Below are 12,691 nucleotides of genomic sequence, written 5' to 3' on the forward strand. Positions count from 1 at the left end.
GGAAGGGTAAGCAAAATCCCATACCTTCAGGAAAAAAGAATCGAAATCACAGAAATCTGCCACTTTCCAGTACTTGAGTCACTGCTTATACTTTCCTTTAGGGATGCGGGTGGCGCTGTGGGTTAAACCACAGAGCCTAGGACTTGCTAATCAGAAGGTTGGCGATTCGAATCCCCGCGATGGGGTGAGCTCCCGTTGTTCGGTCCCTGCTCCTGCCAACCTAGCAGTTCGAAAGCAGGTCAAAGTGCAAGTAGATAAATAGGTACCGCTCCGGTGGGAAGGTAAACGGTGTTTCCGTGCGCTGCTCTGGTTCTCCAGAAGCGGCTTAGTCATGCTTGCCATATGACCCGGAAGCTGTACGCCTGCTCCCTTGGCCAATAAAGCGAGATGAGCACCGCAACCCCAGAGTCATCGCAACTGGACCTAATGGTCAGGAGTCCCTTTACCTTACTTTCCTTTAGGATCTCAGAGTAGTTTACCTGACTCCCTCTCCACCCCTTCCCATTTTATTATCCTCACCGCAACCATGAGAGGCAGGCAAGATTGAGAGAGCAACTGGCGCAAGGTCAGAAATTGATCACTGGACAGAGATTTGAACCTGGATCTCTACGGTTCAAATGCAATGCTCAGTCTACTACACAGCACTGCCTATTGCTTCTTGAAGTGCAGGCCACTGTTAGGGAGAAAGTGGGAGTGGCGTTCAGAGCATGGGCAGCTTCAGCTGGAAGTGCCAATAAAAGGAGGACTTCCGTTTTCACTTTTTGGAGACGACTGACCAACAAGTGCTGTCTGCAAGCTGCTGCGTCATGGCTGCTGATAGACTGTGTCTGCCTACATCGTTGCTAAAGAGAAAGAGGGACTGAAACATTACAGCTGTTGCTATAATGATTGTAAACAGTGCTACCGTGATGCGTTTATGACCAATCAAGCAATAAATCACTTGACTGAGTTTTACGGCGTCTCTGAGTGTTTCTTCTCAAGGTGTAGCTTCAGTTGCTGACCACTGCTTCCAGAAACTCTGCTAAATGGTTGAAAGCTTCTAACGAGGTGCCTACACACAAGTATACTCACGCAGTGAAAGTGTGGTTGAATGTGACCTTTAATAGCCACACCCTTGCGCTGGCTCCATCCTTGCTAAGCAGCAAGGTGCTCCTTACCTGTAGTGGTGACACTCAGTCCTGCCCCACCATCAGCAAAGTCACTTTCACCAAGGGCATTGCGGGCATTGACGGAGACATTGTAGATGGTGTTTGGGCGCAGGCCCATCAAGGTGAATGCAGGAGACTGCGGCGGGAAGACATCCACATACCTAAAGCTGGGAGCTGCTGGCCAGTGGTACCTGGATGGAAGTGGGCGAAAAAGAGGCGCAAGTGGAAAGTGTCATTTAATGTCCAACATCTCCATAAGAACATACAATCAGCCTGCTGGATGAGGCCTCTTTCAAAGCCATCCGAGTTGGTGGCCGTCACTGCCTCCTCCCTCCTTCCCATCGTAAAACTGATGTGGTACTTGGTTCAAGAAACATGCTCAGGTAAGTTATTTTGCTTTTCAGACAGATAGAGGAACACACAACTGCAGTTCTGGCTTGCTTGTCCTGGCTACCAATCAGTTTCAAACCCAACTCAAAGGGTTGTTTTTGACCTCTGAAGCCTTGCATGGCTTGGGACCTCAAGGACCACTTTTTCACCATACGAACTACCTAATCCTGAGGTTGAGATTTAAGGCCCTTCTCTATGTGTTCCCTCCAAAAGATGTTTGGAGGGTGGCGATGAGAGAATTGTCAGTTTGCATTTCTTAGTGCAGAAGGTATTGATCTGATGTGTAGCGGTCTTTCCTATTCTACTTCATTCAAGCTTCTCTGTGTGAAAGAAACAAGCAGAAGGTTTGTGATGTTTGGGTTATTCCTTCAGGGAAGCTGAGTACAGCTGGTTTACACTGGTTCTGTTATCTCTTTCAGTCAAGGTCATGCTGACTGCAATAATAGGCCAGAAGGAATGCTTTCCCCAAGGAAGCTGCTCTGGGATGGACTTTTTCATCTTTCTGAAGCCAGACAAAGATATATTTACTTTTGATCTAATAGTGCAAGGGTGTACACTGTCATTTTGGCTTAATATTTTTTTTTTAACCAAAGCTTATCCACAAGGGAGTCTTTGGAACTGTTAGGGAGCCAGGGGATCTCCTCACCAAACCGATTCCCATAGCTCCCTGTTTTAAACAACGGACCTGTTTCATTTTTAAAGATTCCCATTTGAGTAATGTTTGTGGCTTTTGCCAAATGACTCCTACCTGACACGAAAGCTTTGCTGAAGCCCTCCGTCGAAGCCAGGGCTCCACTCCAAAGCCAGCCAGTTGTGGGCAACACCTACAACCTTTAGCCCTGATGGTGGGTCAGGGCGGCCTAGTGAGAAAGAAACGAACTGTTTAAGAACTTGTAAAAAGGGATAGTGAGTCTTTGCCCCTCATATTCAGTTGATACACAAGCCAAGTCTACAGCTTAGATCTTAGCAGCCCATATGTCCTTACTGGTACTAAGTAGCTGGATGTCAAGGGTATCTGTGCCCAGTTCATTGCTGGCTGTGCAGGTAAAGGTGGCATAGTCAAGAACAGCGCTCACATTGGCAATGGTTAAGGTGCCGGTGTGCAGGGTGCCTTCATGTTCTGCAGCCGCAGTATACCTGGAAGAAGGTAATGACGGCAAGAGATCAGGTAGAAAAGAATACTAGAATCCTAGAATAGTAGACTTAGAAGGGACCACAAGGATCATCTAGTCCTCCAGACATGAATTTGACAACGAGTGAGTGCCCAGGCTCTCCAGGGATACCTATTCTCTCCAGGGATATCTACTCTCCAGGGAATCTGCCAGCTGGACTTCCAAGAGTTGCCAAACCTGCTGTTCATCCACCAACAAGTTTTCTGTGAGTCTTGCAGGTGACCAGGAGAAGTTCCCCACCCACCCAGCTTTCGGTCACTGCTGCTTCTACCATTCCTCAGCTACCCCTTTAAGAAATCATGGAGTTGGAGTGGTTTAGTTAGACTAGCGTGGGGCTCAAACCCACAACCCTGAGATTAAGAGTCCCATGCTCTACCAACTGAGCTAGCTAGGCAGTCTCCTACCGACTGACAATCTTTCCAGATCTTTCGTAGAGGATAGCGGTATCAATGGCTACCAGCCACGATGGCTATGTTCTCCCTCCATAGTCATTGCTCCCTCAGTGCCAATTGCTGGGGGTCACAAGTGCAGGCTGTTGCCGTTGCTCTAAGTTCCTGCTTGCAGGCTTCCTGTAGGCACCAGTTTGGCCACTGTGAGAACAGGATGCTGGGTGGTTGGCCATTGGCTGATGCAACAAGGGCTCTTCTCAGATTTGTACTTCAAGATCAAAACACAAATGATATCTCGCCCATTGAAAACAGAAGCTGAAGGCAAGCTGCAATGTAATGAAGCACTCTGTCAATAAGAACACAAGGACTTCATTTTCTGCGGGGATGGAGATCAAGAGCTACTTTTGCAAAGAGAGAAGAGTGTGTCCTTCTGCACTGCTTCTGTACTGCTGATTCCCCCCCCCCCCTTATTTCTTAAGACTTCACTGTTAGATGTGTATTAAAGTCAGGGCTTTTTTTCCAAGCCGGAACTCAGTTCTGACACCTCTCATGTGGGAGCCATTGTCATTATAACAAGGGAAGGGTTTGTGGTGAGTTCTGGCACCTCTTTTTCTAGAAAAAATGCACTGATTTAGTTGTACCTGAGATGAGTAGGTAATAACTTAGCTTAGGAGAATCTGTATTTTAGCATCCATTCCTTATACTTATACAGTCATACCTCATGCTACGTCCACTTCATGTTATGTTCTTTCAGGTTACGTCCCGCGGCAACCTGGAAGTACCGGAAAGGGTTACTTCCAGGTTTTGCCGCTTGCACGTGTGCAAATGCGCAAAATGATGTCACGCACATGCTCAGAAGTGGCAAATCACAACCCACGTGTGCACAGACGTGCCACTGCAGGTTGCATTCCTTTCATGTTGCAAACAGGCCTCCGGAACAGATCCCGTTCACAACCAGAGGTACCACTGTAATTGCATTTGTGTGTCAAAACCCCCAAGCCACCCCCATGAGAATAACGACACAAGGACACAGAATTTTAGGTTAATGTTAATGGGTGCGAGGCTGAAAAGGGGCGATTCAGCATCGCACCATGGTTTAAATTGGCCCTGGCCACACACCCCAAGCTGCCTGATTGCCCACTTGCCTACCTGGCATGGCCGGGCCTCCCCAGCGTAGGGCGGGACACGGTCCTGCCACCACACTGAGGGGAGAGGCTCAGCGGCTCGCCTGCAACGTGTCCCCACAAAGAGGTGGAGCAGATTTATATAACTGGTTTGAGGATTTTGGGGGGTATTGTATAGATATAATGCTAATGGGACGTGGGTGGCACTGTGGGTTAAACCACTGAGCCTTGGGCTTGCCAATCGGAAGGTCAGTGGTTTGAATCCCTGCAATGGGGTGAGCTCCCATTGCTCGGTCCCTGCTCCTGCCAACCTAGCAGTTCGAAAGCAGGTCAAAGTGCAAGTAGATAAATAGGTATCGCTGCGGCAGGAAGGTAAATGGCATTTCTGTGTGCTGCTCTGGTTCACCAGAAGTGGCTTAGTCATGCTGGCCACATGACCCGGAAAAACGCCAGCTCCCTCGGCCTGTAAAGAGAGGTGAGCACCGCAACCCCAGAGTTGTCTGCGACTGTACTTAACTGTCAGGGGTCCTTTACCTTTACCTTCACCTTTTTTAGATATAATGTTATTTTTGCACATACATTTTTTGTTATGTTCTGTGTTGTAAACTGCCCTGTAGTTGTTTTTTGACAAAGGGCAGTTTATAAATTATAATAATATAATGGAGTCTCCTACTTTGGAGGTCTTTAAGCAGAGGCTTGACAACCATATGTCAGGAGTGCTCTGATGGTGTTTCCTGCTTGGCAGGGGGTTGGACTCGATGGCCCTTGTGGTCTCTTCCAACTCTATGATTCTATGATTCTATAATAATAATAATAATAATAATAATAATAATAATAATAATAGCCTTCTGGATCAGGCCAGTGGCAAATCTCATCCAGCCTCCTGTTTTTACAGTTGCCAGCCAGATGCCCAGGAGAAGCCAAAAGTAGGACCTGAGAATAGCAGCCTCCTTCTCTCACTCTGAGGTATCCAGCAAATGGCATTTGGAAGCACACAGCCTCCAGCAGTGTAGGTAGAGCAAAGACATCTGGGTTAGTAGCCAACAATAGCTCTTGCCCTTAAAATGCCTAAAGCAGGAAACAGGATAAAAATTGCTTCAAGGTTTAGGAGTGGAATTTGCCTGAAATGTTTTTTTCAAAAAATAAATAAATAAAATAAAACCTCATTTTTAATTTATATATAAAGCATGAACTTACAGATAAGTGTTCTGGTTATTTTTAATTTCAGACATGCTTCATACTATTTATGGGTTATGGCTGACATTTAGCTGGAACAAATTAGACGCGTTAAGCTGCTCCACCCCCATTCTGCTATGCAAATCAGCACAGGAACATTAGTGGTATTTTAAACTTTTCCCAATTCAATGAGAACTGGGCCGGTTCCAGGTGACTACCAGACCTCTTGCCAGGTCTTTATTTGCTTCGACTGGCCAGCATCCATGTCAGAACAAACTTCAGGCCAGAACTGAATCTGAGCCAGAACTGAACTGAACATTTTTAGTACTACGGCTCCCATTATTCTCCTTCTGTTTCCCTACAGCAGGGATGCAGCCCTTTGGATGTCTCTGGACTGCAGCTCCCATCATTCCTGACCATTGGCCATACTGCATGGGGCTGATGGGAGTTGGAGTCCAACAACATCTGGCAGGCCACAGGTTTTCCTTGCCCTCCCCCCTTCTGAGATGAAAACAACTCGGGTCGCATGAGCATCCCACACCTTCCCCTGAAATAATGTGAGGGTCCTATACACATGCTCAAGAAACCTCGAGAACACCTGCCATCAACAGCATATAAATTTTCCCTTGGCTTTTTTGCTAGCCCACATAGGACCAGCATGGATAGCTGGCTCAGGTGAATATCTGATGTTTCCTCCCTTTATGGTCTTGATTTGTGGGCTACACTAAAATGAGGCTGCATTTTAAGCTGCATTTTAAGCTGTATTTTAAGCTGTATTTTAAGCCGTATTTTAATTGTTTTTGTTTTTTTCTATTATGTTTTATTGTAATTTATATTTGGTGTTAGCTGCCCTGAGCTGGGGAGGGCGGGGTATAAATAAAAATTATTATTATTATTATTATTAATCAATCATCATCATCATCATCATCATTCCTCCTTCCGCTGTGTCAGGACAGAGGAGCTTACTTTGGAGTAGGTGGAAGGGGGAGACAACAGAGGCCTGCAGGATGAAGGTAAGCCCAGCCCTGCAAGCAAGGCAGCGTTCCCCAGGATTGGCGGAAGGATGTTTGTCACTAGATGCTTGCCCCTGCAACACCTTCGAATCAAACAATATTTGACATTTCAGATGCATCACAGAAGACTTGCACATTAGGCTCCTGCAGATGCCAGAGTTATTGGGGCACTTAACTAGGAGGGCACCAGGGGATGAGAGTGTGGGATGATGCTATAGCCTTTACACTATAAGACAAACTAAGGACATTGGGAAGGACATGATGCAGCAAGCCAAAGATCCATCTACTCCAGCATCCTGTTCTCGCAGTGGCCAATCAGATGACAGAACAACCTGAGAGCAGGACATGAACCGCAACAGCATCCTCACATATCAGCAGTGGCCCACCCAGTGGGGGCAGACCCAGCACACGAACCTCCCATCAGCAGCGTTGCTGGTGTGTACCAGGAAGGAGAGGGGGGAATTGGCAGAAAGGTTGGGGCCATGCAGATGCACCAGCAGAGCCGATCTAATGTGCCTACCGGGGCATCTGTGCAGCCGTGTCCTCGCCGCTGCTCTCACCACAGCCCCTTCTTGGCATACAGCAGCAGCGCTTTCGCCAGGAGGTTATTGTTGTGGCTCTGTCTTAGCCGCTCCTGGCTAAAGATGGGAGGAGAAATTTCATTCAGTTCGCATTTAAAGCCAGATTTGCTCCTTCCGAAACACTACAAGAACCAAAACACAGGCAGGCTTTGAAATTTGCACTTATCTGGATTTTGCAGCGCAGTTCTCCAAACAATTTTTACAAAAATGCATATATTTGGGGGAAGTGCGTGGATATGCAAATGGGCATTATATATGGGGGAATTTTGTTGCTGTTGTTGTTGTTGTTGTTGTTGTTGTTGTTGCTGTTGTTGTACCTGGCTGGGCTGCCCCAGCCACTCTGCAAATTGCTTGCAAAAATGTCTACAACAGTCAATACTGCATACAAAAATGTGCTTATTAAGTGAAATTTGCACCGAAAGGCTAAAGAATTTCCATGCACTGTTTTTCCTTTTTTAAGCAGGGGCGGGGGAGCAAATTGCTACAGAAAAGTGGAGAACCAAGTTTAAGACTGGAAAAATGAGAAAATGAAAGAACCAGAATTGACGGATTCGTCTATCCCTTCTCATGCCTGTTATCAGGTTCCCTGCTCATGTACCTACCTGTTCACCTGAGAACTCTCACCTGGGGCTCTGAAGGTCAAGGGACACACCATTCTTGGCCCAGCTAAAGTGCACAGTGGGAACACCGTGAGCTCGGCACTGGAGCGCTGCCTGGCTTCTCCCATCTCCTGAAGCCGCCACTTTCCTCAGTCCAGGGCTCTTGATGATCTCTGGTGGGTCTGGGGTACAAGTGAGGGGAGTAGAACAAGGAAGAAATCATGAGAGTATTTGCAGCATTCATAAAGGAATGGTCTGTGAGGAGACTGAGCATATTTGCAACGGCCACCAGAGTTTCAGCTCCAACTTCAAAAGCAATAAAACCACAGTATTTAATTCTTGTTTCAATTTTACTGCGTAAGTTCATGTAAATCAGTGGGTATTATGAATTATGAGTTGTGTCCGATGAGAGTCCTACACAGACCCACTGAAACTAATGAGCATTTCCAGTGGACCTACTCTGCGAGCTCAAGGGGTTGGATCCCAAGTTAGTCTGAGTAGACCCTGTAAAAGTAATGGATACAAATAACCATTCATTTCAGTGAGTTTTCTCTGAGCAGAACTGAGTTGAACACAGTGCTATGTATTGTGGAGTTTTATTACATGGGTTCAGATTTAAATTTTGTTGCTTTTATCTGTATCTTTGGTCATTTCATAACACATGTTCATTTTAAAACAAAAAGGAATGTTAATTTTAGCTGTAATTTTTGATAAATATTTCACGCCATTTTATGACAACTGCTTGGGGGCTTTTGCTTTTTTTTTGATTAAGCAATCTATACATTTTGTTCAATAAGTAAAAAGCCCAGCCGGCCTGCATAATTTTGAGCACTGGGTTGCTCTATTACTATTTGCAAGCCTCCTAGTATTATAGATCTTGATGGGTTCTAGTCAGCTACTCAGGGTAGGCCCATTGAAATGAACGGACCCAAGTTAGTCATGTCCAGGAATTTCAGTGGGTTTACTCTGAGTAAGACCAGCAACTCAATATCTTTATATCTTACTCTTTATATAATTGGAATGAAATAAGTGGTGGACATCGTACACAGGGAAGGTGAGGCAGGGCAAAATATAGAAGTTGGAGTTGCAGAAATACTAAGTAGGAAACTTACATCGAACAATCAAGCGGGCGCTACTCCTTGCTGCTGGGGAGATCCCATTGTCCGCCTGACACTCGTAGAGTCCGGCATGGGCTCGCGTTGCCTCCTGGACTCGAAGTCGCCCTATCAGCCCGTCCGACAGCAGTTCAATCCCCAGCTCTTCCAGGCTCTGCTCCAAATCGTTCTGGGTACAATATCAAGATAAGAGGGATCAGTTCTTGGTGCTGACTGGAGCACACTTGAGAACTGAAGCCTCTCTCCACAGAAATCCGGACTGCATTCTGGATATTAGTTAGTTGCTATCCTTCAATATCACTCATAAGAATTTTAATATTTAATACTCATAAGAATTTTAATATTTTTAAGGCAAGGTGCTTTGCAAGCCCCAACACTGTGCTTGCAAAGCCCCGTGCACGGCACTTTGCAAGCCCCAATGATCAGCTTCTTGTCAGAGCTTGCAAAGCCCAGCCCGCAGCTGGCCTGCAAACCCTTTGTGGCCCAGCTGCATCTTTACCTGCCCATCTGATGTCATACACATTAGGTATAGGACAGGTGAACGTACCTTCATTGAAATAGCCTTATGGGACAAAGGGGGAGGCTCCCTGTTAATCTGGGCCCATCTAGGCTTGCATTCTCAGCCATTATAGAAATGTTAATGCACACCATGGTGCAGCCATAACGGATTAAGGTGGACAATGCTATCCCCCATCTGCATCATTTTTGTGTAAGCTGCCTGGACCTTTGCACAAACCTTTGCTGCTTTAGGCACTTTGAGTGGAGAGTCGCAGCAAATGGCCCCGAAGCCAAGGCAAAAATGAAAGGCAGCTATTTTGGCAAGCCAGGGCTGGTATCAGGAGCCAGAGTCAGGAGCAGGTCAACAATAAAACACCTGGGACTCAGCTACATTAGTAAAAAAACAAAACAAAAACCCAGTGATTTGAATGTGTTATTAACATGCAACACCAGATGGTGCTAGAGAGCAAAAAAAAAAATTCTAAGAGGTTTTCCATAGCAGTTTTTTTTCCTTTTGTTATAACTATTTAATTTCTGACTTACTTATTTCTTTATTCAAAGACATCAAAACAGCTCAGGCCTAGTGGTCACAACAGCTCTTCCCAGTAGGTCTTGGCCCAAAGAAGCAGTTGTGAGGACCAAAGGTCTCCATCTTCCCATCACTCTCTAAGACTCCTCCCCTGGTTCCTTCTCCAGCACACCTTCATCTTATATTGCAATTTTATACTGTGAACCGCCCTGAGACGGGGAAGGGGAGGGGAGCTGATGACAGCAGCAGGAGGAGAAACACACACACCCCGGCTTCTTCACTAGCCTGACTCATCTCTGCCTCTTGCCCCCTCTCCCCACCCTCTACTTCTGCCCCTCATTCTGGACTGCTCTCTGCCACAGCCTCTTCCCACTCACTAAACCCTATTGCCTCTTCAGCTTCTGACACCTCTTTCTCCTCCCAGTCTGCTCCCTCTTTTCCCTCTGACCACTCATCATCATTCCACCATCAATTCCCTGGCTCTGAACCTTCTTCCCCCGGGGGTTTCCTTGGGGGTTCCCAGTCAGCCCATGACAGCTGTCATATGCCCATGTGCCCTGCATGGAGCACAAGTTTATCTCAGCAGGTATCTCAATTACACTCTTTTTTCTTCCCCCTTCCCAAGTACGGTAGATTATGGCCATTCATGTTCCACATCTTATGACGATCTGCCTACACAAGTAGTGAAATTGTGCAAAATTGATGGAAAAGTCCAGCCCCATTTCCAATTACTGATTGATGCAAAAATGTCTGTATGTGGGGGGAGGGATTAGTTAGTTCTTTGAGGGCATTGTGGGAAGGTTGGTTGTATGATTTATATTTCTTCCTCTTTCTTTCTGTCTCCCGCCTATGCACCTTTGTGTGTATCACCCAGCTGAAGTCTGACCTATTGTCTTGGACTGGTAGCTAAGAAATTTATTGATCTACTATGCTATGGAATAGTTTTAGAACTAGGTGGAGGAGGTTAGGAGGAGACCGTGTAACTTGCTCAGATCAGTTGCTTTCTCGGTGCTATTTATTAGCTCACGCTGGTACTAAACCGTTAATTAATTTATGCAAGTGACATCAAATTGCTTTACATTTCATCAAATGTAAATTGCTTTATTTTTGGACGTTCTATTTTATATCTTTTGTTTTATTTTCTGTAAGTCCTATAAACTTTCAGAAGAGCATTTCATAAAACTGTTCAGCTTTGTACAATAATAAACCGAGCTATTAGTTCCAGTCCTAATCTTGAACCTGTGGGTTTTGCTGGTTAAGCTTTACTCCTTGCTCCTCTGGGTCGCCACTGAGCAAATTCAAACCTTGACTGGGGGGGGACCCAATGAGGGCTAGTGTATTGGACAGGGTTTGGCATGGCACCCACTGGCCTCAACTGGGTCACCAAATTGACAGTCCCTATCACTATTTTAATTGTACTCCAAAGCATTTGGGGGGCACCTGGTTGAGGAAGGTCCTACAAAGCAAATGTGGGTAACCTCTGGCCCTCCAGATGTTGCTGGACTATGATTCCCATCAGGCGCACCAAACATGGCCGATGGCCAGGTATGATGGGAGTTGTGATTCAGCAACTTCTGGAGGGCCAAAGGTTACCTACCCCTGCTCTAAAAGAATATCAGGTCACACAAAACAACACCATATCCTTGGAGCCTTTCCTGCCTGTTAGCTACAAAAACTGACTTGTCACTTTTACTGGCAGTAATCCTTGCCCCTCACTTAAGAAATGGGGTTGTGTCAACAGGCTAGGAGCTGCAGGCAAAAAAAAAAATAATTCCATTAAAGTAAGCATCTTCCAGCTGTCAGCACCCAGGAAAGAAGCATGCACAATCGTAGAAATATACTGTAGAAACTATTTTATTTTATTTTATTTTAGTCCATAGAGCCTGCAATCTTTTGTTTTATCTCATTTGATCTTATTATACACCACTGATTATACAGAGCTTTTGGCTGTGATGTGGTTTATAAATAAATAGATCTACTATATATTTTGGAAAAGGGGTTGTCCATTGGTTCTCTATATGTTCAGCTGCCTTTCAAGATACCATCATCAAACTCAGCACAAGCGTTCCCAAGATGGCGGGGAGTGGTCTATGTTGAAACTTGGGTTCTGGGAGCTGTTTGAATCAAGATGGCAGAACAAAACATGGCTCTGGTGTGACTTTGCCCATTTTTTTGCATGGGTTTGCCCCACCTCTAAGTTATTGTAGCAAAACCTGACATGAGGCTTCCTGGGGTGGGGGGTGGCAGTCTTTGCCAACTTTGGAGTGCCTAGCACCGTTCTGATTCAAGATGGTGGACTGAAATGTGACTTTGGCATGACTTCACCCATTATTTTTTGCTATGATGGGTCTAAGCTTACAAATTACACTAGTCATTTTAAAATCACAGTATTTTGGGGTTCCTAAATATTCCTTGGCAGTGCCAGACACTCCTCACTAATCTGCAAAAGAAGAAAGAAAACCAGGTTTACTTGCTATTAAGTTAGGCAACAGCTTGGAGGAAAAGTATACCTGAAGGAGCGTCTCCACCTCCATTGTTCTACCCGGACGCTGAGGTCCAGCACCGAGGGCCTTCTGACGGTTCCCTCACTGCAAGAAGCCAAGTTACAGGGAACCAGGCAGAGGGCCTTCTCAGTAGTGGCGCCTTCCCTGTGGAACGCCCTCCCACCAGATGTCAAAGAGAACAACAACTACCAGACTTTTAGAAAACATCTGCAGGCAGCCCTGTTTAGGGAAGCTTTTAATGTTTGATGTATCACAGTATTTTAATATTCTTTTGGAAGCCACCCAGAGTGGCTGGGGAAACCCAGCCAGATGGGCGGGGTATAAATAAAAAATTATTATTATTATTATTATTATTATTATTATTATTATTATTATTATTATAAAAGCTCACCTCGCTGAGCAAAGCCACATCAGCTTAACAGGGTAAGAACTGTCTGGTTCTCTGCAAAAGCA

General features: G+C 45.6%; 1 protein-coding gene across 1 annotated transcript in view; it reads right to left on the reverse strand.

Moving 5' to 3' along the window:
* Positions 1 to 12,691, reverse strand: part of NPHS1 (NPHS1 adhesion molecule, nephrin) — a 51,022-nt gene that overhangs the window by 11,063 nt on the left and 27,268 nt on the right. The window contains exons 19-23 of the mRNA XM_082231480.1: positions 8,705 to 8,876; positions 7,618 to 7,774; positions 2,524 to 2,675; positions 2,287 to 2,398; positions 1,158 to 1,339 (exon numbers count right to left, since the gene is read on the reverse strand). Coding sequence (XP_082087606.1) covers positions 1,158 to 1,339; positions 2,287 to 2,398; positions 2,524 to 2,675; positions 7,618 to 7,774; positions 8,705 to 8,876 — 775 coding nt within the window. The remainder of the gene's footprint in view (positions 1 to 1,157; positions 1,340 to 2,286; positions 2,399 to 2,523; positions 2,676 to 7,617; positions 7,775 to 8,704; positions 8,877 to 12,691) is intronic.

Source organism: Podarcis vaucheri (genome assembly GCF_965113315.1).
Source record: "Podarcis vaucheri genome assembly, chromosome: 7".
Taxonomy (NCBI): Eukaryota; Metazoa; Chordata; class Lepidosauria; order Squamata; family Lacertidae; genus Podarcis; species Podarcis vaucheri.